We start from the raw sequence: 25208 nt of genomic DNA, 5'->3' as shown, positions 1-25208 counted from the left end.
TGAAGGAGTGTTGGGACTTTGAGGGAGTAGGGGATCCCCAGGGCATATGATTCTCCGTCAGCCCCAGGGTCTGAGTGGTTCCTAGGTCAGGGAAAGCTCTGTGTGGGAGTGAAGTCCCCCCGGAGTCCTAGGGCATGGTCTGAATCCAGTCTGTAGACCCTACTGGCCCCTCCCTGCCCACCATGCATGCCAGGGGCCGGCCTCCTATGCAGGTCCACCTCCAAACAGCTGGCCAGCCCAGCTGCAGGGCCCCTGGTGATAGAGTTAAACAGACAGCCGGCAGTGATTGACGAAAACCACTGTGCACAGCGTGTGGGTGTGGGGTGAGTGACCACCGGTTTCTGCAGGTTGGCCTCTGCACACAAGTGAGTGTGCGTGTGCCTGTGGGTGTCTGCAGATGCACACGGTCCCTGTCCACACGCTGGCCGTTGCCAGGTGACTGCGTGTGCAGTACACACGTGTGTACACAGCGGCTGCTTGCAGAAACAGTTGACAGGCTAAAGCCCTCCACACTGAGGCATCTTCCTCTAGGAAGGGTTCAACCCAACTTAAAAAACCAAAAACATGTTTATTGAACTAGAGATCACCTGCAGAAACAAATTCCCTAAGCTTATAAAAGATTTAAAACTCTCAAGTGTATTATTTTGCAATCCCTGACCACCGACTTGATCAAAGTGGATTTGGGCAGGTGGAGCCTCTGATCTCAGAGTTTTCCATTAGAAGATGGGTCTGGGCCTTATTTATTTATTTTTTTCTGCGTTAGGCATTAAAATGGCAGACCCTTCTTTGGCCACCCCCTCCAAACAGCCTCTCTGTGAATCCACTCAGTCTAGCTGAGACTTTTCTAGAGCAAGATAGTGCAAAATCCCCTCTGTCATGTCCACCCTTTAAAAATAATTTAAACTTGAAGAAAACCATAACCTCAAATAGACGGTTTCCTTTTTTTTCTCCCCCTCTTTGTTGTTCAGTCACTCAGTCATGTCCGCCTCTTTGCGACCCCGTGGACTGCAGCACGCCAGGCTTCCCTGTCCTTCACTGTCTCCTGGAGTTTGCTCAGACTCACGTTCAGTGAGTCGACGATGCCATCCAACCATTTTCTTCCTTGGTTGCTTTATTTATTTATTTTTGGCTGCACCATGCAGCACGCGGATCTTAGCTCCCCCTTCAGGGACTGAACCCGCACCTCTAGCATTGGGGTGTGGAGTCAACCTCTGGACCCACCAGGGAAGCCCCCAGATGGTTTCTTTTAACCACGGATTTGTCACAAGCCAGCTAGGGCAGCGGGGACCATTGAGTTCCCGAATCACTGGGGCCCAAGGCAGGGGGCGGTGCTCAGATGGGATGGGGTGTCCTTCCCGTGACCTTCCCCTGTCGTGTCCTCCTGTGCCCCCCTGCCCCCGCACCTGCGGCCCACTGACCCCGGTCTCCCTCTCTCCCGGTAGCTGACCACGGTGGCCGAGAAGTCGCGGGTGCTGCAGCTGGAGGAGGAACTCAGCCTGCGTCGCGAGGAGATCGAGGAGCTGCAGCAGTGCCTGCTCCTCTCGGGCCCACCACCCGCTGACCACCCTGAGGCCGCCGAGACCCTGCGGCTGCGAGAGCGACTGTTGTCGGCCAGCAAGGAGCGCCAGCGGGAGAGCGGCCTGCTGAGGGACAAGTATGAGAAGGCGCTGAGGGCCTACCAGGCGGAGGTGGACAAGCTGCGGGCGGCCAACGAAAAGTACGCGCAGGAGGTGGTGGACCTGAAGGCCAAGGTCCAGCAGGCCACCAGCGAGAACATGGGCCTCATGGACAACTGGAAGTCCAAGCTGGACTCGCTGGCCTCGGACCACCAGAAGTCCCTGGAGGATCTCAAGGCCACCCTGAACTCGGGCCCCGGCGCCCAGCAGAAGGAGATTGGGGAGCTGAAGGCTGTGATGGAGGGCATCAAGATGGAGCACCAGCTGGAGCTGGGCAACCTGAGGGCCAAGCATGACATTGAGACAGCCGTGCACGTGAAGGAGAAGGAGGGCCTGCGGCAGAAGCTGCAGGAGGCCCAGGAGGAGCTGGCTGCCATGCAGCAGCACTGGTGTGCCCAGCTGGAGGTGCAGGCCAGCCAGCACCGGCTGGAGCTGCAGGAGGCCCAGGACCAATGCCGCGACGCCGAGCTGCGCGTGCGCGAGCTGGAGAAGCTGGACGTGGAGTACCAGGGCCAGGCTCAGGCCATCGAGTTCCTCAAGGAGCAGATCTCCCTGGCCGAGAAGAAGATGCTGGACTATGAGCTGCTGCAGCGCTCCGAAGCCCAGAGCAAGCAGGAGGCCGAGAGGCTGCGGGAGAAGCTTCTGGTCACCGAAAACAGACTCCAGGCCGTCGAGTCCCTGTGTTCGGCCCAACACACCCATGTAGGTGGCCGCCGCCCCTCCTGCCCATGGGGCGGCAAGCGGCCCCGGGCTCAAGGGCCCTGCTGGGGGAGGGTTCCGGCGTCTGTTGACCTTTTTATTTGCAGCCCAGGGAAGCGTCCCCGTTGCCCGCCCCACCTGGAGCATACCAGTCTGAGATCACAGGGCACCTGGCTCAGAGGAGGAGCCCCTGGCCCCTCTCTCAGAAGGGCAGCAGGTCTGAGTGACCGTGGGGCCCCCAAGCAGTCTGAGCAGACCTGGCTGGGTCCCCACAGGCCAGCCTGGAAAGGAGTGTCCCTGGGCAGCAGCCTTCTCCCCAGCTGGTAGGCACGTCCCACCGTGCAGGCTCCCAGGCCTCCTCAAGGTGTTGGTACCAGGAGCTCCAGCACTGGGCTGGCAGAGATGTGGAAGGCAAACCCTGCCCACCCCTGGGCAGGGGTAAGAGAGTCCCATTTCCGACCCGAGCGCCGACCTCGGGGACCTGAGGGTGGCCCCCTATTTGCCAGTCCCAACAAGACGGAACAACAGTCTGGCAGCCACTTTCCCAAGTGGAGCGGTAGGGTAGGGGAGTGGTCCCGGGAGTGGGCTCTGCAAGGCCAGAGGGCTGTGACTCTGGGGAGACTGCTGCCCCCCGTATCAGCTTTGCTGCAAATCTAGAAGTCCCAGCTGAGCACAATGGGGAGGCTGGGACCCCAGGTGTCAAGAACAGGTGCTCCCGTGGGCCAGGAAGGGCCTCGTGAGTGGATCTGGGCACCACACCCGGTGCAGGCCCTAGGATGCCCCATCTCACCTGGATTCCCTTGGGGTCCATATTGGCTCCATTTCATAGATGAGCAAACCCAGATTCCAAGGCGGAGTAGCTTTCCCGGAGTTTCTTGCCCATCAGTGGCAGAGTTCCTGTTGAACCCCACTGCCTAAGGGCCAGAGAAGTACCCGGAATGACAAAGTCTTATATGAAGGGACAATTTGCAGCAAAATCGTTGCCTCCCCCCACTCTCTGCCCCCTATCTCGAGGCTTGTAGGATCTTAGCTACCCGACCAGAGATTGAACCCCGGGCCCCTGCAGTAGAAGCTTGGGGTCCTAACCACTGGACCACCAGGGAAATCCCAAGATGGTTGCCTTGTTATCAGCCCCAGTGGTTCTTGAGCTTCTGGTTCCCCTTGTACATTTAATCCAGAATTCAGTGTTTGAGCAACCAGCATTCAGAAGTTCTCCATACAGGGGGTGCCTTTTTTGTAAAAGGCCTGCCTGTGTCATGCCTTAAGGCCCCACCGCACCAGCCATCTGCCCCCTTCTCCCAGGCGGGGGCCCCTGTTAGCAAATGCCCTCCCAGGATGCTGGGCAGAGGGGAGAAGAAGAGCCCCAGGTTAGCTGTGTGCACACGGCCTGGTTGGCTGCTCAGGGCAGGAGGGTCAGGCTTGGGGCCCCAGGACCTGGACTCCCTTAGCAGGGAGGTTGGGAGTTGCTGTGGTTCCACAGGATGGCCTTGCTGCCCCTCTGTCACAGACCTCACCCCAGGGAATGGGTGGTGACCTTAGAAACGCCCACTGATTTCCACACACGTGGGACCTTGGTCTGGACCCACATGCCCTCCAGATTCAAAGGTTTAAGTTCAAGGACAACTTGATTTTTGTTTTCATGTGTAAGAATGGGAATTTTTAAAAAAAGTTTAACCTGTGCCTCGTTTTTCCTGCAATGTGTATAAATAAAGACCTAGGGGGCTTTGTTAATCACAACAGACTGGCTGAAGTAGGGCTGGGGATGTATGAGCGGAGGTATGAGGGGCAGGCGGATGGAGGTGACTGCCTGCTCAACTCCGCGCTGCCCTGATATGCAGTGCTAGGGTCTGGCAAACTGCAGGCTCAGGGGACGGCCAGCTTCGCTTGTGCAGGAAGCCAGAAATTTCTGCCAAGAAGCAGCAAGGAGCCTGTTGATGTTTGCCACACAGATTTTTTTTTTTTCTTAGTTGATTTTTTTGCTTCTTTGCTTCTGGGTTTGTTTTTTAAAGGAAGTGTTAGATCCCCTGGAGTAGGGCATGGCAGCCCACTCCAGTATTCTTGCCTGGAGAATCCCATGGAGGGAGGAGCCTGGCGGGCTACAGTCCATAGGGTCGCGCAGAGTCAGACACGACTGAAATGACTTAGCACGCGTGCACGCACACAGAGAAAGAAAGTAGCGTTTCTTGAAGTCCCTCTGGGAGCTGTCTAGGCGTGCTCTGCATGCGCTGCCCCATGGCAGTCGATTCTTGTTTTATGGATGGGAAACCGAGGCTGGAAGTCTTGCCTCTGGATAATGGTGGAAACAGTCCCAGGACCCATCTCTGTAGGCATCCCCAGGAAGGAGACATCTGTTTAATATGATAGACATTTGCAAACAGGAAAGGACAGGCAGTGATCACATGGATGCTGTGTAGGCAGCCCTGGGGGTCCCTGGGAGCAGAGCGGGGGTCCTCTTGTCAGGGAAGCCAGACCTAGAACATCTGTGCCCCCTGCTACAGCAAGTCCATGAAAGTCTCCTTGAACTGGGGAGACATGGGCTGGCTGGGGCTGGGGGCTGAGACGGGGAGGCGAGCATCCCCCTTACAGGGCTCTCCTTTCAGATGATTGAGTCCAACGACATTTCAGGGGAGAAGATCAGGATGAAGGAGACTGTGGAGGGTGAGTGGCCACTGGGCCTGGTGGGATGTGGGGCTTTGGGGAAAGGCTGGTGGGTTTTGCCTCCAAGCTCGGTTCGACTTTGTTTTGCGTCATCTGGTGTTTGGTGAAAGCTGCCTGGGCTTCCCAGGTGGCACTAGTGGTAAAGAATCCACCATCCAGTGCAGGAAACGTAAGAGACACGGGTTCAATCCCCGGGTCAGGAAGATGGGCTGGAGGAGGGGATGTCAACCCACTCCAGTATTCTTACCTGCACAATCCCATGGACAGAGGAGCCTGGCGGGCTACAGTCATAGAATCACAGAGTTGGACATGACTAAAGTGACTTAGCACACACATGCAAGAGCCGCCTGCTGTGTGCACCAAACACTCACCCACCATGGGAGGAGGGCAAAGGCTGTTTATTGAGAACTTGATTGTCTGTGTGGTGGTGTTATTTTTCTTTTTTTCAAGATATTTTTTGATGTGGACCATTTTAAAAGTTTTACAGTATAGCTCCCCAACCAGGCATCGAACCCACGTGCCCTGCATTGGAAGGCAAAGTCTTAACCATTGGACCACCAGGGAAAGTCCCTTGCCATGCAGATTTTTAAAAATCAATCTTTGTTTTTGGGATCTTGGGTTTATTTTTTTTTCTGTGTAAATCTCTGATTCATGTAGAATTCTTACTCCAGGTGTGAGGTAAGGATCCACTTTTATTTTTTTCCCCAAGAGTGCCCACTTAACCCAGCACCGTTTTTGAAAAACTCATCTCCCTGTCTCCACTGATTTGAATGAACCAAACTTACTGTCTTTAAATTCCATCAGGTAATTGACTCTAGATTTTTTTTTTTTCCTTTCCAGTGACCAATCTGTCTGTTCATGTACCACTTTAACAGTGTTTTGAAGCTTCATTTATATTTCAGTTATTGGCAAGGCTGGTCTTTGGCTCTGTTTTTTTCAAAATTCTCTCGCCCGTTCTTTTTTTATTTATTTGGCTTTGCTGGATCTTGGTTGCAGCATATGGGATCTAATTCCCTGACCAGGCATTGAACCCCAGGTGTCCTGCCTTGGGAGCATGGAGTCTTGGCCACTGGACAACTAGGGAAGTCCCCCCCCCCCCACCGTTTTTTTTTTTTAATTGAGACATAATTTAAGTAAAATCAACCATTTTAAAGCAAACCATTCAGGAGCTTTGATATATTTAGAGTGTTGTGCAATCATCTCTTCTGTCTAGTTCCAAAACTTTTTCATCACTCCAAGAGCAAGCCCCGTATGCATTATCAGTCATTCTCTTATGTTCCCCTCATTGCAGCTGCTGACAAGTGCTAATCTGCTGTCTGTCTCTATGGATTTGCCTCTTCTGGATATTTCATATAGATAGCATCATATAACATGTGGCCTTTTATGTCTGGCTTATTCACTTTGCATAATATATTCAAGGTTCATCCACATTATAGCACGCGTCAGTGCTTCATTCCCATGTGGGACCAAAGGCCATCGTATGCATACGCCCAGTTTTGTTACCCGTTCACCTGTCAATGCACAGCTGGGTGGCTTCCACCTTTCAGCCACTGTGAACAGTGTTGCTGTAAGAGTGCATGTGGGGATACTTCTCGAGCTCCTGTTTTCAGCTCTTTGAGGGTATATACTCGGGAGGGGAATTGTTAAATTGTATAGTAATTGCAGGCTTCCCTGGTGGCGCAGTGGTAAAGAATCTGCCTGCTAACGCAGGAGACTCAGGTTCGATCCTTAGAGCGGGAAGATCCCCTGGAGAAGGGAATGGCAACCCGCTCCAGTATTCTTGCCTGGAAAATTGCATGAACACAGGAGCCTGGTGGGCTACTGTCCATGGGGTCGCAAAGAGTCGGACATGACTCAGCAACTGAGCACACACACCCATGGTAATTGTGTGTTTAATTCTTTGAAGAAGTTTTTTTTTTTTTTGCCAAATTCTCTTGGCTGATCTTGCTTATTTTTCCAAGTGACTTTGTTTATTTTTATTTAAATATTTTTCCTTTTTAAAAATTTTTATTTACTTATTAAAAATTTTTTTTTTCCAAGTGATTTTAGAATTAGCTTATCTGGTTCACAAAAATTACAGTCTGGCTGACATTTTTACTGGCTTCACATTGAATTTATAAATTAACGTACAGAAAGTTAACACATTTCTAGAACTTTGCTTGCATCTTTTTCATGACTGTCCTGGGCTATCCAGTATTGAATGCATGTGGCCAGGTGACATGAGCACCTTTATTAGCCCCATTTTTCACTTGAGGAAGCTGAGAGTCTGAGAGTTAAGTTGCTCAAGACCATACAACACTGGCATCTCTTCTTCAGGGTGGGTTACCCAGGCTTCCCTTGTGGCTCAGCTGGTAAAGAATCTGCCTGCAATGCAGGAGACCTGGGTTAGATCCCGGGGTTGGGAAGATCCCCTGGAGAAGGGAAAGGCTACGCACTCCAGTATTCTGGCCTAGAGAATTCCATGGACTGTATAGTCCATGCAGTTGGAAAGAGCTGGACACAACTGAGCAACTTTCACTTCACCCAGAAGGTCGATTGTCTTGAGAAAGAACTTAGACTCTGGAAGCCAAATGTGATGTCATTTTAGGGTTCGGATGGGAGGGCCAGCCCCTCGTCCACCAGATTGCATTGTTAGCTCTGGGGTACTGATGGCCCCTCATCTCTCCCTTCTCCCCAGGCCTGCAGGACAAGCTGAACAAAAGGGACAAAGAGGTGACAGCCTTAACATCTCAGACCGAGATGCTCAGGGCCCAAGTAAGTGGTAAGTCTCCCTCCTTCCGGGCAGATGCGGGGGCTCTCATTGGACCACGTGCCAGTCCAGCGGGGGAGGGGGAGATGACGCTGGTCAGGGTGCCCTTCCCCACTCTGCCTTGAGGAGAAGTCAGCCTGGCCCAGGTGGCCTGCACTGGACTTCCACCTGGGCAGCGGTGAGGGGGGCATGGTAGCCCACACTTCATCTGTAATATAAGTGGGGACCCCAGGGACTTCCCTGGTGGTTTGGTGGTTAGGACTCTGCGCTTCCAATGCAGGGGTCAGTAGTTTGATCCATGGTCGGGGAACTAAGATCCCATAGGCCGAATGGCACAGACACAAAAAACAAATGGGGGACCCCAGCCACCTTCTCTCCCCAGAGCCAGGCCTCTGTGCCCTGTGTTCCGCAATCGCATCACAACTTATCTCTTTCTGGGCTTGAAGACCCCTGGGTTTCAATCTCTCTGCCTTTTGGTATAGTATTTGGTCACCAGCCCCTGGAAGAAATACCAGGACTTCAGAATTGGGAGGGGAAGGACTTTGGCTGCAGCAAAAGTCAAGGCCCAGGGGAAATGGGGATGAAGCCAGAGGGTAGCCTGGTGGGGCGGGGGGATTGGGAGGGGGCCTGGAATCTGTGACTTGGTGACGAACTGGCCGTGCTTCTTGTCCACCAGAATGCCCGTGGTGGTGCCCGTGAGCCGGCCCCCATCCTGGGAAACGGTTCTCACCCCCCCTTCTCTCCACTCCCCATCATGTTCACGTGGCTTAATGGGTCCCGACAAAGGTCAGTTGACCTCAGGTTCCTCCGGGGCCAAGGTGAAGTTGTAGATTTCCCTCATCCAGGCAACATTGTAAACACCCCTGTCTCTCGAAGGCTGGACTGCTTTCCTGACACCAGAGGGCCCGGCTGCTGTGTGGGGGCCATGGTCTGCTTTTCCTAAGTAGCTCTTCTCGGCCCCTTGCTGCCTGGCCCTGCAGGACAAGGGAGGTCCGCTCAGTGGTGTGTGTCCCTGTTAACACCCCCCTCTCCCCAGGAAAGCCTGCTGCCTGCCCGGGCCTTGGCCCCTGGGTGGGACAGGTTTCCTTGGCGATCCCAACCCTCTCCCTTCTTGCCCTGCTGGCTGGCCTCAGCACTGGAGAGCAAGTGCAGGTCGGGGGAGAAGAAGGTGGACACCCTCCAGAAAGAGAAGCGGCGCTTAGAGGCGGAGCTGGAGGCCGTGTCCCGGAAGACCCATGATGCCTCGGGCCAGCTGGTCCTCATCAGCCAGGAGCTGCTCCGGAAGGAGCGGTGAGTAAGCCGTGGGCGGTGATTAGACCAGCGTGACCCTCACTCCACCAGCTAATAGTACCCAGTCTTTTTTGAAGGTGTAGACAAATGACTGGCATCACCTGTGATCACCATACTGTCTGCTGCTAAGCTCCAACGAAGCCTCAGAATCCTTCTTAACACAGTTCTCCAAGCAGTGCTCATAGGAAAGATTAGTGGTTCCCAAATATCTTGGTCTTGGGGACCCTTTGAAACTCTTAAAAATTATTGAGGACTCCCACCTCCTCTTCCTTGAAGCCTTCCTTGGTTGATGTAGGCTACCATGAGCTGCTCCTTGCTTCTTTGGTACTTAGGATGGGAGTGGGAGATCAGCTAGAAATGTGTTGGCAGATTAAACGAGTAGAGATTTATTTTCCTCACATAACAAGAAATCTGGAGGTAGCTACAGCTGGCATTTGGTTCAGTGGCTCAAGGTACCAATGCCAACACCTTTGCTCTCTTGGGTTCTGTTAGACTCTTCCTCATGATTGCAGGGTGGCTGCTGAGGCTCCAGCCATCAGGTGCCATCATTCAGAGTAGGAAGAAGGAAGAAAGGGAAAGGGTCAGTGCCAGCAAACTTTTACTTTATTCTTTTAACTACATATGGCCACCTAGAGAGGGAATTTTCCCCTCCTCTAAAGTAGATTCTGGCAAGGGGAAGAACTTAAAAGGGGTGTGTCCTTTTCTCCCAGCCTCTGCCCATGGGAGACATTGCTAATTGATCACTGCACTCTTTTTCTGCAAAGTCCAGATGTGACCTCAGAATCAATCTCACCACAGTATTCCAGGCAGCTGCTGCCAGTTAATTAAGAGTTGACGTAGGAAATAAAACTTATTTGATATCAGGTATTTAAAATGTCTTGCCCCGTGAGCTCTCTTGGAAAAATGCTTTATTTTTTATTTAATTTAATTTTATTATTATCTTAAAAATGTATCTTATTGGGATTTACCTGGTGGTCTAGTGGTTAAGAATCTGCCTTGCAGTGCAGGGGACACAGGTTTAATCCCTAGTCGGGGAACTAAGATCCCATAAACCGCACAGCAGCTAAGCCTGTGCACCACAACTAAGACCTGATGCAGCCAAATAAAAATATAAATATTTTAAAAAATAAGTAAATAAAAAGTATTTTATGGAAGTTACATTTATTTACAACATTATAAAAGTTTTGTGTATACATTATATTTCTACTTCTGTACTATTTTTAATTAAACAAATATATATTCTCTTAAAAAAAAAAACTTCAAAAAAATTCTAAGAAAGGCTGAGTCCTCTTGACTGTTGGGTTCCTAAACCCTAGTCTCTCCAGCTGTGGTCCGATGGTTTCAAGCCTCCTGCTTCCTCTGTGGCCCCTCCCGGCACAGACGCTGTGTCTTGGTAGCCAGAATCCCCCTTGGGATGGCCAGTCTCAGGCACCTGGCTAAGTGTGGAGGATGAGAGCTGAGGGACCCAGACTGACTGCTGTTCTGTCCACCCCCGCCCCCTACAGGAGTCTGAATGAACTGCGGGTATTGCTGCTGGAGGCCAATCGCCACTCCCCGGGGCCTGAGAGGGACCTGAGCCGGGAGGTCCACAAGGCCGAGTGGCGGATCAAGGAGCAGAAACTCAAGGATGACATCCGAGGCCTGCGGGAAAAGCTGACGGGGCTGGTACGTGGGGAAGGGGGCGGCCTGGGGATAGGGGACACCAGGGAGGGGCTGGGGCAACCTGCTATTCAGGCCTTGGAGATTGGTGACCTTCTGGAGCCACCCCAGGGACTGCCAAGTCACAGTGAGGGTTCAAAACCCCCTAGAACCACTGGCAGGGTTTTGTAGACGTCATGGCTGGTTGTGTGGCTCTCTGGGTGATGCAGTGCAAAAGAAGATTCCCTAAGAGTCTGACCAGTCCAGAGATGGGGTGGCCTACTGCCAGGTGGTGAGCTCCCCTTCCAGGGAAGTAATCAACCAGAAGCCAGCTCCTTGTTCAGGGTCCTGCGGTGGCGATTCAAGCATCCATCTCAGGGACGAGAGGGGAACAGAGGCCTGACTGAGCGGAGTCCCCAGAAGTGCAGGTGGGGTAGGCTGGTAGCACAGGACAGACTCATCCCACTCCATCCCCCATTGGTCAGCATTCAAGACTAGCCTGTGGCCGGTTCCTGGGCCTGGTCAACTCCAGGGTGTGGACAGGTTAGGTCCAGGAGGACAGGTTTGCTGTCAGGGGAAGCTGCTCCAAAGCCCCTCACTGCCCACCTGCCCAGCCACAGGGGTTCAGCCACAGTGGAGGAGATGGAAGAAGAGGGGCCTCGCAGGCAGGAGGGGAGCCCAGGACCCGCCTGCTGCCATAGGAGCAGCCTTAGACCTGCAGGGTTAAGGGAGGGGGATGTCCATTATTCTGTTTGCACCGAGATTGTGGGCATGGGGACCACCGGGCCCAGCTGCTCTGCGGCCTTTCAGCCCTGGCAGGTCTGCCCAGCAGAGAGTGGTTACAGACCCCTCTGTGGTCCTCACGGTGCTGTGAGCTTGGGTGTGACTTGGAAACCAAGACCCTGGGGGTGGTGGGGCCTTGGGAGTTCTGATTCCAAGACTTTCCGAGAGCTGCATGGAGGGGGCGGAGCCACGCCTTCTCCATGAACCACAAGCTGGTCAAGTTTACACGTGACCAGCCTCTCCCCTGTCCCCACTGTACTGTCCCCAGCACCACAGCGAACTAGGGATGGGCTTGGTGGTTAGAAACCTCCTTAAGTGAGGGAGGTTCGGATGGAGTGGGAGGTTTGGGTAGAGGATCGGAGCAGAGCAGAAGGACCTAGAAGCACCCGCCCAAGGAGGGCAGTGCAGGGAGGATTTGTGGTCTGCCCATCTCCGTGGTAGCAGGCGGGTCCTGGGCTCTCCTCCCGCCTGTGAGGCCCCTCTTCTTCCATCTCCTCCACCATCGTGGGCGGGGTCAGCTGCAGAGCGTTTGGAAGGGAAAGGAAGGAATGTCCTATTGAGGAGGGCGGTGGGGGGTTTCTGAGGAGAGGTTCAGGGGATGAGGCTATGGGTGGTCTAGGGCTGAAGAGGAAGGACCCACGTAAGACAGTGTGGAGGGAGTCGGGGGATACCGGAAGGAAAGAGGAGAGGGAGGGGTCCTAGGTTTGGAGACTTGGAAAACGTGGAGTATTTGATAGAACCTGGGAATCCAGGGCAGGGAGCAGGAAAGATGCTTCTGTAGGGACCCTCAGGTGAGGGAGGGAGGCTTGAGGGGCATCCTGGTGATGCCCAGGCCTGACCCAGAGATGACGTGGGACAGATGAGTGTCCTGCCAGAGAAGAAGTCACCCTTCCGCAGCACATACACGCATACACACACATATGCATGCACGCACAGACACACACACTCTTCTTCTCTACACACACACGCACGCACACACATACACACATGCTCATCCTCTCTCCTGCTGCTTCCAGGACAAAGAGAAGTCCCTGTCGGATCAGAGGCGCTACTCCCTCATCGACCCGTCCTCATCCTCGGCACCGGAGCTCCTGCGGCTGCAGCACCAGCTGATAAGCACGGAGGACGCGCTGAGGGACGCACTGGACCAGGCTCAGCAGGTGGAGAGGCTCGTGGAGGCCATGAGGAGCTGCCCCGACAAGTCCCAGGTGAGCTGGGTGCCCCCCAGGTCTGGGGGGAGAGCCTCAGCCTTGCCCCCTGGAAGTCCCAGCCCGAGGGGTCCATGCCTTTATCCTGAGGAGCTCAGACGAAGGGCGGAGATGCAGCCTTGCCCTGAGAGCCTAGATTTCCCCATTTTGATGGGCTCTGCTCAGAGTTCTGGGCTTTCCAGGTGGTGCTGGTGGTAAAGAACCCACCTGCAATGCAGGAGACACAGAGACACAAGTTCGATGCCTGGGTAGGGAATATCCCCTAGAGGAGGGCATGGCAACCCACTTCAGTATTCTTGCCTGGGAAATCCCATGGACAGAGGAGCCTGGCAGGCTATGGTCCATGGGGTCGCACAGAATCAGACACGACTAAGTGACTTAGCAGACTTAGCACTCACAAATGCACGCTCAGAGTTCAGAGCCTGCGATGGTCCCGTCGGGAAGACCTCACCATCTAGTGGACGAACCGGGAAATGCTAGCTGGTGCACCTCGCTCAGCCTCTCGCCCTTGACTCTTAACAGGCCATCGGCAATTCTGGTTCTGCAAACGGCATCCACCAGCAAGACAAGGCCCACAAACAAGAGGTAAGGGGCACCCTGTCCCCGGGGGGATTTGCTCCGTCACTCCTATGGCCCTCGCGTGCAGGCTGACTTGTCTGGAGAGGAAACTTTGAAAAGGCAGCAAAAGAACAAAGACACATTTTGCAAGAGCCTTTGGGCTACTCATAGAGGGGGGGCCGCGGAGCCAAACTTGATTCAGTTCCCATCCTGCTCTTTTAACTTTGTTCCCCTTTCCAAAAAACCTTTTATTATAAAATAATATGTACCTATTTGGAAACTTTGGGGAAAAAACTCAAAAATACACAAGGAAGAAAACACTGGACGTTCCCTGGTGGTCCAGTGGTTAGCACTCTTCACGTGCACTGCAAGGGGTACAGGTGTGATCTCTGGTCAGGGAACTAAGATCCCACAAGCTGTGCAGCGTGGACAGAAAAAAACACTCACCAGTAGCTCTTCTACCCAGAGATGACCAAAGCTGACATTACTTTGCTAAGCATGCACGTGTGTGTGTGTGTGTGTGTGTGTTTATGTCCACATGTACAGCCAGTCCGAACTATTCCGTTTGCAAACTCACCTGCTTGGTGACATGTATCTGTAACCCCACATTCCACACTGACAGCATTTTTGTGGTCATTCACAGACACGTGCAGAGCAGAGAAAAATGTAATCGCCTGAGACATGGCATGTTCCCAAACGAGCCTGTACAAAGCAGCGTGCTTGTACAAACATCCTGCAAACAAGTGTCCTTCTCACGGTCTATTTAGTGACACGTTTCTCACATTTTCATGCTTTTTTTCTTGGTGATTTCCACTGTTTAAAATGGTCCCCAAGCGTCATCTTGTGTTCTAGAAGAGCCGTCTAGAGTTCCTAAGTGCAGGAAGGCTGCAATGTGCCTTCCAGAAAATACTTTAGAGAAGCTGCATTCAGGCATGAGTTATAGTGCTGCCGGCCTTGAGTTCATTATTAATGAGTCAACAACACATATTCAGTGAAATGTTTTAAACAGAAGCGCGCATGAAACATGGTTACCTGTTGATCAATTGATGAAAACGTCAGATCAGAGATTTGCAGGAACCTTGTATTTCCACTGAGAGCAATGGTTCAGTTTTTGCTGGTTCCATGACAGTTTGATTCTATAGAACAGGACTCCTGCAAATAACGAAGATTGTTATGTGTGTGTATATACGTCTGTAAATCTATGTACACATTAACTTAAAAAAAAAAAATGTATTCCTGGTGGCTCAGACAGTAAAGAATCTGCCTGCCAATGCAGGAGACCCAAGTTCAATCCCCAGTTGGGAAGATCCCCTGGAGAAGGAAATAGCAACCGACTCCAGTTTTCTTGCCTGGAGAATTCCATGGACAGAGGAGCCTGGCAGGCTACAGTCCATGGGGCGCAAAGAATCAGACATGACTGAGTGACTAATACATATAGTTGACATATATACATGCTTTTTTTAAAGTTGTATTTTTAAGATTTTTTTTTTTAATGTGGACCATTTGTAAAGTCTTTATTGAATGTGTTACAGTATTGCTTCTTTTTTTTTGTTTTGGTTTTTTGGCCCCAAGGCATGTGGAATCTTAGCTTCCTGACCAGGGATCGAACCTGTACCTCCTGCATTGGAAGGCAAAGGAGAAGTCCCTACACATTCTTTTTATTTCTAAATAATTTTTAATTGACAAAAAAGTTACAAGAATTTTAAAAAAGCACCTAGAAGGACTTTCCTGGTGGTCCAGTGGCAAAGACTCCAAGCTCCTGCAGGGGGCCCCAGTTGGATCCCTGGTTGGGGAACTAGATCCCACAGGCCACAGTTAGAAAACCCCACAGGCTGCAATGAAGACTTAAGATCCCTCGTGCTGCAACTAAGACCTGGTGCAGCCAAATAAATAAATAACTATGCAAGTGATGATGTTAGTCGCTCAGTCATGTCTGACTCTTTGCGACCCCGTGGACTGTAGCCCGCCAGGCTCCTCTGTCCATGGGGATTCTCCAGGCAAGAATACTGGAGTGGGTTGCCATGCCCGCCTCCAGGGGATCTTCCTGACCCAGGAATCGAACCTTCGTCTCCTGCCTTGCCGGCGGATTCTTTACCGCTGAGCCACCAGGGATGCCCATAAATACCTATATGCAGATACAAACTAAAAGTAAATAGTGCCTGGAGCATCAGCTCTTCTTTCCCCCCATAACACGTGGTTGACATTTTGCCCCATTTGCTTTACTTTTTGTTCTCGTGTGTGTAGATGTGTGTTATATGCATGTAATATTTTTCTGAACCATTTGAGTATAATTGCATATTCAGTCTGCATTCCCTGAGAAACAGGCCGTGATTTTACATAAACACAGTACAGTTACCAATCTCAGCAAATGTCATGCTGTTATGAGATTTGTTAATACAGCCAGTCATACTCCCTACCTGTTTTCTTCAGTTGACCCTGGCGTATCTTCACGGCTGTCTCCCTGCCCCAATCCAGGATCCAGTCTAAGGTTAATGAGGCTCGTTGCATTTACTTGTTATGTCTTCTTTAGTCTCCTTGCATCTGGAACATTTCCTCCATTTTGCTTGGATTTTGATGACATTGGCATTTTTGAAACACAATCCCTCCCTCTTTGTTTAATAGAAGATTCCTCCTTTGAGGTTTGACTGTCCTTTGGGGTGATTAGAGCCGGGTTCTGCCAGTCAGGCTGAAATACTCGGTCAAGGTCATGTTCTTCTCCAGGCATCATGACTGAGGCACGTGATGTCCATCTGCCCTTCATTCCATGTGTGAATCTTAATCACCTGGTCGAGGTGTTGTCTGACTCCTACTGCACGGTTACTGGTTCTTTCTGAATGAATATTCAGTGGAGACCCTGGAAGACCTTGTGAATTCTCTGTCCCTGACTCAAATGCCCCCTGGATTCATCATCGGTCTGTGAATCTTGCCTGAGCTGTCTTTATTGTGATGGTTGCAAAGTAGCACGTGAATTATTTCATTTTAATCTTTTTGGCCATACCACACTGCTTCTGGGATCTTGGTTCTCCAACCAGGGATCTAACCTGGCCCCCTGCAGTGGAAGGGTGGAATCCTAACCACCTGACCGCTAGGAAACTCCCTAAATTATGTAATGGAGTAGATAGCGTGCTCCAACTCAACGGATGTGAGTTTGAGCAAATTCCGGGAGATGGTGAAGGACACGGAAGCCTGTTGCGCTGCAGTCCATGGGGTCACAAAGAGTCAGATGCAACTTAGCGACTGAACAACAAAGCATGCTCTAATATTCAATTTCACCTCCTGGTTTTTTTCAACTGAATATTTTAAACGTAGCATCTTCTCTCTTTTTTAAGCAGTCTCTGTAAAGTCTACGCTTTATAAAATTGTGGGCGGAAAATTGGTTTCCCAAGACTTTCGTGGGCCTGACTCCCTTGCTGGGAATGTGTTTTGCTGGGTTCTGTATTAAGGGGGTGTCTGGTGGCCCACACCCCACAGTTAGCTCCTGCCATTTGCCTACAGTGTTAGAGAGCCCCCCTGGGGCCCAGGTGCCAGCCCAGTTAGGCTCTGTCCCTGGCTCCCTGTGTGACCTTGCGCCTTGGGCTGGAGGAAAGAAGGCTTGTTCTTCCAGCTCAGCCGATGGGGCCATGGCTGCAGGCACTCACCTGGAGACCAGAGAACCCTGGCCACAGCATCTGCCGAGGGCCTGGCCTTGGGGGTGAGAAGCAGAGAGAGATGGATGTGGGGAGGTGGGGAACCTGCACCAGACCTGAGAGCAGGGTGGAAACAGGAAGCTATAGCAGGACCTGTCAGGGTTGTGTCTGCAGAGGAGCCACCCGTACCGGGCCCCTTGGGAGTTGATGTCTAGACCTTTGTGTGGCTTTGTCCTGCAAGGCGCACGGGGTTCATCCCAGTTTACAGATGTGAAAACTGAGGCTTGGAGTCTCAGCACAAGTTTTCCTTTCCTCGGATCCAGCCTCCACACAGGCCCTCAGAGCTCTTTGTAAATCTTGCCTGCTCTTGCCTCTTCCCTTCAACTTCCCATAAACCACTCCCACCCCGCTTCCTGTCTCGCTGTGCCCCAAACACTCAGCACAGAGTGCTCCTGCCTCAGGGCCTTTGCACGTGCTGTTCTTCCCACTCCTGGCACAAGCCAGTTCTCCTCCCCCAGCCCCGCCCCACCCCCTCTGCCCCTTGCCCCTGGGCCTCCTGAGACCCTTGCTGACCAAGCCCTTGCTCTCTGCAGGACAAGCACTGACCCTGAGGGATACCGTGGAGTGGCCCAGTCTGGACCAGAGCTCCTCCAGCCTGCCCCGGCGGCGCCCCCTCCAGGCAGGGGGCAGGACTGTCGCTTTGAAGACGAGAACAGTGTTTGTAACAATGATGTACCCACCGCCGTGGACAATCCCCTACCCCCGACCCCCTTGCCGGACCAGGAGGCTTCCTCAAGCACGACCTTCAACAGAGAGCGGTACAGCCCTGGCCTGGCCCCCCAGGACCTGCAGCCTGGACGCCCTGGACACCCGGCAGTTTCTGGAGTTGGCTCGGGGAGGCTGGGGTGATCCGAACAGGCCCCTCTCCCCAGAACGCGCTGCCCTGAGGACCGTCTTGGCCCCTGGGCGTGTCCCCACTCCCTTTCTTCCCCTCCTTCTCCTGGGGGTCCCTCTCAGACCCCCGAGAGCCATTGTCCCAGGAAGGGGCCAGAGGAGGGCCCCAGCTTCCCCTTCAGGCACCAAGGAGAGAAGTCTGGTCATTTGGAGGCAGGAGGAGGCCCCCTTTTCTGCAGCCTCTTCCAGACTAAGGCAGTCCCCAGGGCTTCTTGTCCCCACACACTGAGCCTCTTGCAAACAGTGGTACAAGTTCCCCTCGGCCCGTCTGCCCAGCAAGGCCCCAGGTTCAAAGTGCTGGGAGGTGGGCCCTTCGTTCTGACCCCAGCGCACACGCAGCTCCAAGCTGCTGATGTCCGGAGGGTGGTCCCCAAGGCCAGGAGCCACAGTATTAGGAAAGTCTGGAAGCCCCTTTCCTTCCCCCACCCATCCCCAGAGACCTGGCTTGGAGCTGGGGCAGGGAGGTCACAGGGAGGCCCCAGACCAGCCCTTTGGGTGTGTTTTGACTGGTAGGACTGTGCTGTCCCCCGGGTTGACTTGATGTTCTGAAACCAGCCTCCCACTGGCAGATTCACCCATGCAGACCCCGACATATACACCTTCTGACCCTTGGCACCGGCACACTGAGGGGTCACGCATACACACATGCCGTGTGGGTGAGACCTTTGCAGTCAGTCATGCTTGGACCACGTGGACGCTCACCCTCGGGCTCCAGGATGGAGCCCCAGGCCTGGCAGGGCTGCGATTGCACACACTACAAATGTGCCTGCAGCCTCGTGCACAGAATCAGCCAGGTACACGTGGGTGAGCCTTCAGGGAGGCGTGGCCATGCACATGCATCTGAACACACAGCCCAACAGTCCCCTTTCAGTGGTACGAAGCGTCTGCCTGGGGTATTTTAAGTCCTGTCTCCTGTAGCCAAGAAAAGAACCCAAGGATTGACTGGGGAAGAAAAATCTCCCCACCTTCCCCCAAGCCTTCCAAGTTACTCCAGCCTCGTTTGTGATGGGAAAGCCAGCGTCTGCCTGAAGCCCCACCTCTAGAGCCGGGAGACCTACAGATGGTTGCCTTGCGCTGCAGCGTCTCCATGGAGGCCTGCCCCACCTCCCCCAGCTTACGGGCCTCTCTCCCTAGGGGTAGAGGGGGTGCCTGATGGGCCAGCATGGTGTTCCCCAGTTGCACCAGGACAGGTATGCAGGTGGTGCCCAGGCCACCCCTGAGTGCTCCCAGGTACAGGTGGGTGGTCTTCACGTCCTTGCCCCAAAGCAGCCCACCCCGGGGGCAGCCAGTTAGTCCTATCGGCCCCTCCTCGCTCCCCGTTGGCTTTCGGTAGCTCTTGCATGCGGTTTCATTAACAACGGTCTAGAAGCAATGCTGTAGTGGCTTAACCCAGAGTCAAATACTACTCTTTCCAGCAAAATCAGGCAGCTGCCCTGCCCACTGGAGGCACTGATTAGTCTATTAACAGCCAAAAGCCCACTCTGAGAGGAGTTGAGCCCCCGGGATGGGCTGGCAGGTGGCAAGCGCTTTCCCCATGAGCATCTGCGCCTGCCCAGTGCGTGCTCAGCCGTGCCCCTCCCCAAGCCCTCCTGCACCCTCCCCTTCCCTTCCCCAAAGTGGAATTGTTGAAGTGTGGCGAGTCCGTGCTCGAGACAATAAAGCTTGTGACTGAGGTCCAGGACCCCTGCAGTTTCTGCTTCTCTCTCTCTGTGGGCCTCCTGGCCTCCCCCCAATGTCTCCTAGCTCATGAACACCCAGGTTCCAGGAGTCTGACTTGATCCTGTTCTCCTGGTGGACTGATAGCTAATTCTTACTCAAATGTGAATGGCTAATAAAGGCCTCAGGGGGCCTGGTGTGGAACAAGTGTGGAACTGAGCTGCCTTGTCTGAGAAGAGGGAGCTCAACAAAAGTGGCAGAGAACCAGAGAAAGGGGGCAGCAGTGTAAGCCGGGCAAGGCTGCCAGAGAGGCATGACGGTTTGGATTTGAATCTGTTGGAGATGTAAGTGGGCCCACAAGGAAAAATCGAAGTCTCCCCTGTACAAAACAGTGATGGATCCCCTAACAAATTTGATGAGTTCAGTGAGAACGCTTAAGATAGCTAATGCTGCCCCCTGCAGTAAGATGTCTTTAGATCACGTAGTCACTTATGCCAGCTTTATGGTCATTTTGCAGGCTGTTCAATTGAGGGTCCCTCCCACCCCCCATCCCTCTCCATAGAGACCAAACAAGGCTCTCGAGGTTAACAGCTGAATGTGTCCAGCTCTGTGCCCTTTGTCGGGCACTGCGTCAGCAGAGTCCTGGAGGAAGCAGTGAGACTGTGCAGTGGGGGAATGAGAATTTAAAAGGAGGGCCTGTGTGCTCAGGTGTGGACAGGGACCCACGAGGGACTCAACTGCAGACAGAATTCCAGCGGGCAGTGTGGCCCGGTAGGGAAGGAGAAAAAAGAAAGTGAAAGAAAGTCGTGTCCGACTTTTTGTGACCCCCATGGGTTACAGTCCATGGAACTCTCCAAGCCAGGACACTGGAGTGGGCAGCCTTTCTCTTCTCCCGGGGATCTTCCCAACCCAGGAATCAAACCCAGGCCTCCCACATTGCAGGAGGAGTCTTTACCAGTTGAGCTACAAGGGAAGCTGAAGAATACTGCGGTGGGTAGCCTATCCCTGCGCCAGGGGATCATCCCCACCCAGGAATCGAACCAGGGTCTCCTGCATCGCAGATGAATTCTTTACCAACTGAACTATCATGGAAGCCCTAGGACGGCAACTGCCTCTCCACTCCCGTCCCTGCCTTCTGCCGACCACTCCCATTGGCCGAATCTCTGCCGGCCCCTCCCATTGGCTGAACCTCTGCCGGCCCCTCCCATTGGCTGAACCCAAGGCAAGGGAGCCTATTGGAGGCTGTGTAGGTCATTCCCTGGGGGCACAGCCGGGCTGGAGATAGGGAGGCAAGGTGGGGAGTAAAGCAGCGCTGTCGACTGCAGTGTTCACCAAAGACAGATTGCGGGTGGGTTTTGTTGTCTTTGGGTTTTGTTTTTGTTTCTCTGTTGTTTTTTTGTTTGCTTTGCTGTGCAGCACCATGAGGTGTTTGGCGAAGGTAAGAAACCTGGTAAGTGACCAAAATTCAAAACCAGACCGTCCAGTTCTTTTTTTGTTTGTTTTCTTTGCTCTGACCATGCGTCACAGCTTGTGGGATCTTAGTTCCCCTACTAGGGATCGAACCCAGGCCCTCGGCAGTGAAAGCACGGAATCTTAAACACTGGACAGCCAGAGAATTCCCCAGACCGTCCAGTTTTTAAACCTGCTCATGTTCTTTGCATGTCCCTGGGATCCCTGACCAAGGAACCAACCCCAGCTCCCTGCAGTGGAGGCTCAGAGTCCTAACCACTGGACCACCAGGGAAGTCCTGGGGCTGGATTTAAACAGCACCCAATTCTTGGGCTTCCGCTGCCTCTAATATAAATGGTCTCTTTTTCCAGAATGCATCATCCCAGTATTTTGAAATTCAGAGAGCTTCTGCAGAAAGATTCTTTCCTCTGAGACCAAACACCACTGTGACCTATGTGTTTTTCCCCCATTTTACCCAAGGCACTGGGTTGACCCTGTCCCCTGCCAGGTAATGACACTGAATGGGTCACCCTCCCCAGGGTAAAGCATTTCAGGGACTAGTTTAACCTTTGGTGGAAACGCTGGGAGCTTGTGGTCAAAGAAGAGTGAGATCCCTACCCACTCATGGCTCCCAGGCCAGCAGTCATTGGAACCCCATGTTAACTGCTATGAAGAAAGGATTGTGAGGGGTGGCAGGGAGGAAGGAAGTGGGGGCAGACAGGGACTGTCATGGGGAGGGAGAGGGGCCTGGTGTCTCTGGCCCTTACTGCCACCAGAGGGTGCGTGGGACCTGAGGCTGGGTGAACAAGGGCTTGAATCTCACGAAAGGAGCTTTCTGAGTCCTTGTCTGCCCAGGGCTTGGCATCCAGAAGGTGGAGGGCAGAAGGTGGGCACCTGAAGCAGGGTGAGGGGGCCCTCCACCAGGTGTGAAGCGGTGACGACAGTCTGCCACACAGAGCCCTGCTCACAGGGTGCTCAGAGCCTGGGTGGGTGGGTAGGAAGCCCCAGGGCTGCAGCTGTGGGGGGTGGGCAGCTTCAGAGAGGTGGCTACAAGGTCAAAGCCTGGGAGGGCAGCCTGGAGCCCTTCAGCTGGTGGAGGGCGGGGCGGGGGGCGGGCAGTGGTCTCTGACTGCATCACCCTGGAAGAGACCAAGCACCAGACACCCTTGGGGTTCAGCCCAGCCCACCACCCTCTGACTGCGGGCCAGGCGCGTTGCTTCACTTCCATGAGTCTCAGTTTCTTCATCTGTAAAATGGAGACCATAAAACCAATCTTGTGCACTGTGGAGTCTGAGTCCACAGAAGCCCTTAGGTTAAAGGATACACCCAGTGGTTTCCTGTACTCTCCCATCCAAGCAGAAAAGTTGCTCCTTCTCCATCTGCCTCTGGGAGCCCCGAGCCCTGGCTTGCTGGGCCCCTGGACAGTCCAGTTTAGAGGCAGCAAGGGTGCTTCCCCCAGGGCCAGGTCTGGGGTACGGTGGGAGGGGGTGGGAGCCTGCCACTCCAGAGGGTGTCTCCACACCACCCCTGGGTCAACTTTCCTAACTTTGAAGTGTTAAGATAACGTCAGCCGTGCAGAATTGTAAGAATTCCCACACACCCTTCACCAGCTTCCTCTCCTGTCAACTTCTTGCCCGATCACAGGACTGCAATCCAAGTAGAACACGGACATCGGTAGGGTACTGTGAACTCAAGTACAGACTTTACTTGAATTTCACTGGTTTTCCTTCTAACTATCCCTGTTCCAGAATTCCAGCTAGGATCCCACAGGGCATCATCCAGTCTGTAGTTTTCCTGGTCTTTCACGACCTTGACACATTTGAAGAACACTCGCCCAATGTCCCCCACTTTGGTGTTTTCTCAGAATTAGATGGAGCCCCAAGGTGATGTGCCCTGTCGGGGCACCATATCAGGGGTACCTGATTTCATCATCTACCAGTGAGGGTTAACTTGGATCACTTGGTTAAGGTAATGTGTGCTAGGATTCTCCACCATCAACTTACTCTTTTGTCCATTTATAATTCATAACTATTTTGGAGGAAATGCTTTGAGATTATGCAAATGCCCCCCTTTCTTCTTAAAGTTTCACCTCTGATTCTTTTCTTTTTACTTTTTGGCCATGCTGCACAGCTTGTGGCATCTTAGCTCCCTGGCCAGGGATCAAACTCGCACCCTCAGCAGTGAAAGCTCGGAGTTGCAACCATTGAACCTCCAGGGAATTCCCTTGCCACTGATTTTTGCATCTGTGTGCAGAGCTTGCCTGCTGTAATTATTACTGTGATATTCTAGTGGTTTGCTAGTTCTCCATTTATTCTGTCTCCATTTATTGACTAGAATTCTTCCTTAAGAAAGAGTTGTTTCTCCTCCCCCATTTATCTATCTATTTATTTATTTTGCTATGGACTCATAGGGCTTCCCTGATAGCTCAGCGGGTAAAGAATCCACCTGCAATGCAGGAGACCCCAGTTCAATTCCTGGGTCAGGATGATCTGCTGGAGAAGGGATAGGCTACCCACTCCAGTATCCTTGGGCTTCGCTTGTGGCTCAGCTGGTAAAGAATCTGCCTGTAATGTGGGAGCCCTGGGTTCGATCCCTGGGTTGGGAAGATCCATTGGAGAAGGGAAAGACTACCCACTCCAGTATTCTGGCCTGGAGAATTCCATGGACTGTATAGTCCTTGGGGTCCCAAAGAGTTGGACACGACTGAGCGGCTTTCACTTCACTTCGTGGACACATAGATAATTATTCTGTCCTTTGTGTTATTATCCAATACAATTGCTATTTACTTTGTTGTTCACATTGTCCTGGCCCTGCCACCGGGAGTGTCTTTTGTTGGCCCCCCAAATCACCTGCAGCTCTGGGCAAGGCCTCAATGTCCTCATCTGTACATGGGGAGAACAGTCCTCAAGTGTGAGGAGTCAGGATCACAAAGGGAAATGCTAGGAATGGTGAGTTGGGCAGGGGTAGGGGGAGCATTTCTCTGGGTCCCTCCTCCTGGGGTCTATTAATCTTTGGGAAGATTAAGACTTGGAACAGCAGTGTCTGGGGTGTGGGACTGAGCCCCTGGGGACTGCAGAGAGGAGCAGGGTGTCCCCACGACACCTCTGCCCCAATGTTCACAGCACTGCCCTTGGAGAGTGGCTCCCAGGGATGTGCAAAGAACCTGAGCAGGCTTAAGAATTGGATGGCGTGGGGCATTCTCTGGCGGTCCAGTGGTTAAGACTCTGTGCTTTCACTGCTGAGGGCCCAGGTTCGATCCCTGATCAGGGAGCTAAGATCCCACAAGCTGCGATATGTGTTAGTCGCTCAGTGGTGTCTGACTCTTTGCGACCCCATGGACTGTAGCCTGTCAGGCTTCTCTGTCCATGGGATTCTCCAGGCAAGAATACTGTGAAGCATGGCCAAAAAAAAAAAAATCCCCAAACAGAATTGGATGGTCTGGTTTTGAATTTCAGTCACTTAGCAGGTTTTATAACCTTGGCCATACCCCTAAACCTCACAGAGCCATGTTTCCCCTCTCTCTTTGTTAGGGACAGTGGAATACACCACATGGGTCTGCTGTGACATCAAATGTGACATCCTCTCCCCATAACACAAGGTCTGTCTCCTGGAGGAAGCAGGTCTCAGGAACTGGGATTTCTCTGGTCCCACTTTCTCTCTTTACTCTGCCTGACCTGGGGAGACATCAGCCAGACCCTCGAGGTCATTTGGGAGGTCTTGGCCGTCTCCTCCAGAGGGAACTGGGGGTGAAACTGGCCTATGGATGAAACACACACCCCTGACTGCCTGGGGACTCATCTAACCGGCCAAGCCTGCGATGCTTCCCAGTCGCCACCAGGTGTCGCTCTCGGCTCTCTCACCGCCGCCTATCAATCCACTACCTGGACAGGGAGGAGGAGACTTGAGGCCCAGAGCACGAAGGCACATGGCCACATTCACAAACCAGAACCGAATGCGGGCCCAGACGTCTCAGCGTGTGGCCCTCCAGCTTTCTGCCCCTGTGGCCTCCCGGTCTTGCTTCCGGCCTCTATGCGAGTATCTGTGTGGGACCAAGGCCAGCTCGAGGTGGACATTCATTCCATCACCAGGACCCTACAGACCAGGAGCTAACCCATCCCCCCCTCACATCACTGTGGCCTCCCCACTCTGCAGGACCTAGGGTCTCAATGTGCCCCTCCTCACTCTAGGCCCTACCCCGCTCTGTGGAGCTGCCTCCTAGACCTAGAATCTCTCAACTTTTTCATCCCATCTCCCTGGCCAGCCC

At 53.0% G+C, this 25208-nt stretch overlaps 1 protein-coding gene across 2 annotated transcripts in view; it reads left to right on the top strand.

The window, feature by feature from the left end:
- The window catches only part of CLIP2 (CAP-Gly domain containing linker protein 2), a 75479-nt gene extending 55959 nt beyond the window's left edge, over window positions 1-19520 (top strand). For both annotated transcript variants that reach the window (XM_055561916.1, XM_055561917.1), the window contains 8 exons: window positions 1443-2378; window positions 4976-5033; window positions 7711-7794; window positions 8916-9072; window positions 10578-10737; window positions 12510-12701; window positions 13224-13286; window positions 17479-19520. In XM_055561916.1, the coding sequence (XP_055417891.1) occupies window positions 1443-2378; window positions 4976-5033; window positions 7711-7794; window positions 8916-9072; window positions 10578-10737; window positions 12510-12701; window positions 13224-13286; window positions 17479-17490 (1662 nt within the window). In that variant the 3' untranslated portion in view covers window positions 17491-19520. The remainder of the gene's footprint in view (window positions 1-1442; window positions 2379-4975; window positions 5034-7710; window positions 7795-8915; window positions 9073-10577; window positions 10738-12509; window positions 12702-13223; window positions 13287-17478) is intronic.
- Window positions 19521-25208: the final 5688 nt, after the last annotated feature.

Source organism: Bubalus kerabau, chromosome 23 (genome assembly GCF_029407905.1).
Source record: "Bubalus kerabau isolate K-KA32 ecotype Philippines breed swamp buffalo chromosome 23, PCC_UOA_SB_1v2, whole genome shotgun sequence".
NCBI lineage: Eukaryota > Metazoa > Chordata > Mammalia > Artiodactyla > Bovidae > Bubalus > Bubalus kerabau.
This window is presented reverse-complemented; position numbering and strand designations above follow the sequence as displayed.